Source organism: Salmo salar, chromosome 03, assembly GCF_965601325.2.
Source record: "Salmo salar chromosome 03, fSalSal1, whole genome shotgun sequence".
Taxonomy (NCBI): Eukaryota; Metazoa; Chordata; class Actinopteri; order Salmoniformes; family Salmonidae; genus Salmo; species Salmo salar.
In genome coordinates this window covers 44,980,692-44,987,827 of record NC_138293.1, presented here as the reverse complement: position 1 = coordinate 44,987,827, position 7,136 = coordinate 44,980,692, and the positions used below count along the sequence as shown (strand labels likewise).

The window sequence follows — 7,136 nt, the reverse complement described above, 5'->3', positions numbered from 1 at the left end:
TACTGTTTTGTAGGTGTACTGCCGATAGCAAGATTAATTCTTATTATAGGTTACTAGAAGTGAATATCTTTGATTGACTAAACTGCTGTATTTGCTACATTACTCTGGAAGTTATTAGTATTTCATATAGTATTATTATATTTTATAAACTATTGCGTTAGAAGGAAAAGCTATCTCCTCTCTTAGCCCAAAAAAACGAACTAACAAGAAGTCCTCTAGAGTATTGTAAAACATAACTGATGGTACAGTATAATCTGTTGGGAAGGAGCGTGATGTGTGGGATAACGAGCAGTAGTAGTTCCGGTGTTTGGGTTTATGAGCACTGGTTATTTGGACAAATCACAATTTCGCAGGTTAGCATCTTTCGAATATCAAAAGACAAGGAACATTCGGCCCGTAACTTGCAAAGAGAGAGGGTGGAGCTCCTCGTTCTAGCATCTCTTGATCCCTTCTCTTAACACGTATGGACCCAGAACTTAATCGAGCAGCTGATCATTCACGCAAGAATTTAGGTCTCTAGAGTTAACACTGGCTTGTGGGGCAGTAACGTCACTGATAAAGAGTGAGTGGGACAATTTGGGATGAAAATTCCATAGTTCCCGCTTCCGGGTGGGAATAGCACGCGACAGCGTACAGTACAACGTTTTTATGTTTGGCAAAAGGACATTACGATACTGTATCTGAACTAACACTCTACAACAAAAATGTTTGATTGATCACAAAGACAACCTTCATGCAAGGAGTTTATTTATGAATCAGACTGCAGTGTCATACAACAGTAGCACAATCATTTGACTATGTATTATGCTCATATTCATCGATACAAAGGTAAAGGTATGCCTTAAAATTAAAAATAAATGAATGATTTTCCATTGGATTTTACTCAAAAAATAGCATTTAAATACTTGGCATAGTTTCGTAAATAAAATTCTGAAAGATAATGGTTGCCCATTGGTTCATTTGACTACCGGAGAGTACCGAATGCAAATATACTGTATGCAAAAGAAAAGAATTCTCCTCTCTTGCATTTCATGTAAGAAAAAAACGTCAGTGAGTACAAAAAGCACTTAATTAAATCTCATATGAAAATAGAAAATATTACAACAAGTGTGCATAAATATTCATGTTGCACATAGCCTGCAGTACAAAACGTCAAATGACACTAAATTCCAGCTTCATCTGGCATGCCAATTCATCGGGCCTAGCTATGCTCTGTAATGGCCATTTTAGCGGCATGATCGAGGGGAAGTTTACTTCTTTAGACTGAGGTCTTCACTATCATCAAGCAAAAGTCTTGAAAATGGTACTTCGTTCAGACCAAATGCGGGCAGCAACAACTGTGGGTAATCTATCCACCTGGTTGCGTTTGATGTGTTATTGATCAATGATATTTATCAATGGACTCAATAGATCAACAAACTACTGAGTTCTCTTGCTCTGCCTATAGTTGTTTTGTGTGAGAGTTTGTGCATTTAAGAAGTCTGTATTATGTTGGACTAACTGCACGGTTCTCCTCATTTTTCAATGACTCAGGCAGAGAAAAGAAAGTGAAGGGCAGTCACTATATAAGTATGCAATCAACATTGCTACCTTTCAGGCTTAAGAAGTGGCAGAACCAGAATAAGTTGTTTGTAACACCTAAAATTATGAAACAGTGTGCAATTAGTCATTATTTGGCATTGCCTTCAGTATAATGTAATGCACACAATTGCCTTAGGTGCCATGATTATAAAAAAAATGTAAATAGGTTGGTCAGAAATATTAAGCGTAGCATAAAGTTCTAAGTCAATTAAATACTACAACTGCAATAATGCTACATTACACTATACGTTATAAAACTGTGATTGAACAGTAGATGTATTCACCTTTGACAAATAGGAAAACAACGTTAATGTGCACCTTTATCGATGCATTATACACCCTTCCCTAACCATTGTATCATTGACAGCTGTCTGAAACTCAAAAGATGCTCAGTGTATAAAGAAATGTTAAGTTGCATGAATAAAATAATGGATTTATTTTTCCTTTTTAAACATGTTGCTATGAATCAGCAACAAAACAACAGTATGTGACTTGGCTTGGACGACATAAAAATACCAAAATAAGACAGGTCAGCGAGGTTGGGGTCAATTCCGGAAGTGAACTGAAACTACAATTCTGATTCCACATTTTTTCCATACAGCATTGAGCATTATGTTCCGGGATTAAAATGGAATTGACCCCAACACTGCAGGTCACAGCTGACAAGAAACAAAAGAACACAGCTGAGATGGATCAAATGTAATAAAGAATGCTCAACATCAAATGTTCAACTGCTTTTTCATGAGAAAATGCACTAGAAATAGGAACTCATGGCATAACCAGATTTTCCCATCAAGTCAAGACTCAGAAAGAAGATAAACCCTCATCTTGTCACTACACAGAACAACCATGTGATCAAGGCACACTGCAGACAGCTTTGCTTGTAAGGTCATCCTTCTTTATGTCAATCTATTTTCTTTCATTCTTTTTTGCACTAGAAAATTATATACTCTCATTATGGTACTGTACAGACATTATGATACTTTCAACTTGTGATCAAAGTATGCAGAAATAAACTATAATGGTTAAATACAAAATATCTCTTAAAATATTTAAAATATACTTTATTTTGTACATTATGCAAACTAATTAACAATTCAATGATAACAAAAATAAATATTCAGTGAAATGTAGGCTGCATCTAAAATGGCACCATATTCCCAATATATTGCACTACTTTTTACCAGAGCCCTATAGGCCCTGGTCGAAGGCAGTGCACTATATAGTGAATAGAGTGCCATTTCAGATACGGCTGTAGTCTCTTCACATGATACACAAGTATGGCCACTGATATTTTCAATGAAATAAGCACCCACCCTCACCCAGTATACTCTGACACATTTCCATTTTGCTGTGGGAAGATTAAAACGATGACTTGTTAAAGTGTTACATCCCAAATGGCACCCCATTGACTATTTGGTGCACTACTTTTGACCATGACTCATGGGGCTCTGGTCAAAAGTATTGCACTATATAGGGAATAGGGTGCCATTTGGGTACGTATACAATGAGATTCCTGACAATGGTTCCCAGCTCCACTGACTAAGCCACAGCTGTTTGTATGACAATATTGCTCTATCTTGTCCATATAATTCTTGTTTACAACTCAAACTGCCACACTCCATGTCATAATTGCTTCCTGAAATGACCTAAGTTAACTACCCAGAATGGTTTTATATATCCTGACCCAGCTTATAAATGCACATCTGGATACAGACGGCAACTCCTAGCCTGGTCCTAGATTTGTTTGTGCTCTTGACAAGCTCATTGTCAATCCAACAGGGTTGGGGTCATTTCTTTTCAATTCCAGTCAGTTCAGGAAGTACACTGAAATTATTTTTAATTAGGACATTTTGTTTACTTTCTGAATAGACTGGAATTGAAATGGAATTGATCCCAAACCTGAAAGCCAATAAGTGACAAGGAGTTGACATGATAGCACAAACAGACTGACACTCAGGCTAGTCAACTCCCTTCCCCCCATAATGTAGAACCAATGCCTCAGAATACATATCACTGATTTACCATTATGCCACATAGGTAGGTATAGAGTGACTCTTCATTGAAGAGCTTTATGGGTTATGATTACAGTGTGCGGGAAAGCGACGAGACAGACAGGCCACAGTGTACCAAAATAATAATAGACTGATTGATTGATCGATTAATCTGAAAATGAAAACAGTCCTCGAGCCAAAGACATTGCCGTCCAATATAATATATTTCTTCTCAACTCTCCATAATAACAATAAAATGTAACTATTTTGGTGTAATCGACACTGAATGTAACGGATCAGTTTTTATGATGAATATAATCCCCATGTATCCTTGTTGTGTAAAACATAAGTACTTAGATTTATATCGAAACAAACAGAATCATACAGCATGTTAACGATGAGTCAACTAACTGTATTCAATTTCAACATATTTTAAGTTGTTATACGCTTGACAGAATTGCATAATATCTGCCAATGAAAAGCATCTGGGAGGGTAGAATAAGAAAGGAGAAAGGACAAGCCACTACAAGAAGACTAGGAATTCAGTCCGAAATGGCACTCTATTCCCTATGTAGTGCACTACTTTCTGGGCCCTGGTCAAAAAGGGCCCTGGTCAAAAGTAGTGCACTACATTGGAAGTAGGGTTACAAAAGTCGTGCACTACATAGGAAGTAGGGTGCCATTTGGGCCGCATCCTAGTAGAAACCCAATTAGAGGATGGGTTGAGGGGAGTTAAAGGGGATGAGGGGGGTTAGTTGGAAGCTACCCCTAGGTGGGGGAACACCTCCCTTTTGGCAGTGGAACACTTGGTACTCTTAGTACTCAACAACGCCGAGGGTGAGGGTGTACACAATGCTCTTGTCGGAGAAGAAGGCCATTTCTGTGTTGCGATAAGATGAAGGCATTCTAGTGGGCAGCCAGGTCACAGTGTTGGAGGGATCTAAACCTCCGATGGAAAAAGATGATGGGCGTCTCAGTCTCTCTACACTTTCTCCACTCCGCTTGGGTCGTAGGCCTCTGGTATAATACAAAGAAAGAAGGGATACATTTAATCATTTAGAGTAAATATGTGTGCGTTAAAAATGGCACCCTATTCTTTATATAGTGCACTACATTTGACCAAAGCCCTATGGCCCTGGTCATAAATAGTACACAACATAGGGAATTGGGTGCCATTTTGGATGCACCTTATATCATGTGCAGGAACATTTAGAATGAGGTGGCCAAGGTGGGCACAGACCAAGTTTAGGGGGGCCATAAAATGTTGAACCTTAATCGATGCAGGGTGGATTTGTTCTATTTAATTATGATTATCAATGCATTAAATGCTTCAGCTTAGGTTTGGTACATTTCCCTGTTCAAATAAATCAATTCCAAAACTCTTGTTACAGTATTTGCATTCAAGGTCAGAATTTTCTATAAGGGTATTAACATACAGCAGAAAATTCGCTCGAAAGGTCCATTCAAAATGTGCAAATTAAACCGTGACATTCGAGGGTCTCTGTTAATTTTTTTGTTACCCTTTTTTCTACCCAATTGGTAGTTACAGTCTTGTCCCATCGCTGCAATTCCCGTGCAGACTCGGGAGAGGCAAAGGGCGAGAGCCATGCATCCTCCAAAACCCGACCCCGCCAAGCCGCACTGCTTCTTGAAACACTGCTCGCTTAACCCGGAAGCCAGCCGCACCAATGTGTCGGAGGAAACACCGTACAGCTGGCACCCGAAGCCAGCGTGGATGTGCCCGGCCGCCACAAGGAGTCACTAGAGCGTGATGGAACAAGGACATCCCAGCCGGGAATATCCTCCCCTAACACGTACGACGCTGGGCTAATTATGTGCCGCCTCATGGGTCTCCCGGTTGCGGCCAGCTGCGACACAGCCCGGGATCGAACCTGGATCTGTAGTGATGCCTCTAGCACTGATCAGTGCCTTAGACCGCTGTGCCACTCGGGAGGCCCGGTCTATGTTTTTTTTTTAATGGGATCTCCTACAGTATGTGTGCAAGGCTTTATAGTAAAGACATGTCGTGGTGTTTTAATCTGATTGCCAAACAAATCACTTCAATAGTAGGATAAGTAGGTGCCTGCGCACGTTTGTTTACTCCAAAATAAGTCCAGCATCCGAACAGTGCACTGTGCATCTGCCATTTGAATGGAATCTATTACAATCACTGTGTAATGACATTCAGCCTACAAAGTGATGTGCATTTATGGATGCCAAAGTTAGGCTTACCCAAAAATGTTAGCAATAAAAAAAGAAACAAACTTATCAACTGATTTCTCATTTGTGTCTATCAGTGTTTCAGAATTTTCTTTCAATTCGCAAGAGGCTGGATCTATTTCACCGGAGAAAGCATCCGAGTGAGGCAAACAGCACCCCTCTGTGTTAGTAGTGTTAGTGGCCACCCTGGGCCACCCTCTTGACACACCACTGATCATGTGACAGTCATCATAAAATATCCAAAATGTATTTCATACAAAAATGTTTTGAAAATGTTTTAAAATAATTGTATATCAGTTGTGTGTGGTGGTAGGTTTGAAGTAGAGTCCTGCATCGGGTCGGATACCCATGGTTACCCGCGGTCGGCCTGCCAAAAAAATCAGCTCGCGGGTGGAATGAAAACATTCTTTCAACCCGCGGGTCGGCTCACGGTTCAGAACAATTATATTGTGGGTCGGAAACATTTTAAATAAAGATCAGTGGGGAACCATCAGGGCCTTCTAGAACATCAGAGAATGCCTAAGGATTTATAAAAATGTATAAATCCTTTATTTTTTTTAATCAAATTACGTTTTAATTTCTATTTCATCTTTACAATAATTGTAATCATTTTCTGATTTCATATCCTCAGTTTGTGTTGGAAAGAGAAGGGTTAATACTGAATCGAAAAAATTATCCAATAAGGAATATATTTGGTGGTCTCTGGGTAGAAAAATCTAGCTAGCTCTGCCAGCCATTGGCTAGGCCTTCAGAAGCTGGACAGAAGGCCTCTGCCATTCAACTGTATTAGAGGATAATTTTGTAGTGACAGTGGAATGAACCAATCACATTTATACTTGCAATGAGTGGGACCGTTTTTTGTTGTTGTTGTGACATGTTTAGGACTTCTCCAAGGCCTACACACTTCACTAGTCTGAGCGCAAGAGGTAATGAATTCATAATACAGAATAGCAGGCTGATAAACAGCAAATACAGTAGCTGGCAGCAAAACACTAATAGGTTGTAGTCGGCCATAAAACTCACTACTGTAAGTCGCTCTGTATAAGAGCATCTGCTAAATGACAAAAATGTCAAATGTAAAAATGTAAGAGCATGCAGGAGAAAATAATCAGTGTCGCAAGCAGTAGTCTTCCCACGCTAACATGCTAACTACACCGGGCATGCGCATGCGCCCGCTTGCGCCATCTCGCATATTGATTTTGTCCATCAGGACACGCAGGTTGAAATATCAAAACTAATTCTGAACTAACTATATTCATTTGGGGACAGGTCGAAACACTTATGAAACATTCATGGACATTCAGCAAGCTAGCTTGCTGTTGCTAGATCATTTCCTGGGAT

General features: G+C 39.6%; 1 protein-coding gene across 1 annotated transcript in view; it reads right to left on the bottom strand.

Moving 5' to 3' along the window:
- Nucleotides 1-730: 730 nt before the first annotated feature.
- Nucleotides 731-7,136, bottom strand: part of LOC106600484 (junctional cadherin 5-associated protein) — a 33,324-nt gene continuing 26,918 nt past the window's right edge. The window contains exon 4 of the mRNA XM_014191859.3: nucleotides 731-4,592. Within this exon, the coding sequence (XP_014047334.3) occupies nucleotides 4,558-4,592 (35 nt within the window). The 3' untranslated portion in view covers nucleotides 731-4,557. The remainder of the gene's footprint in view (nucleotides 4,593-7,136) is intronic.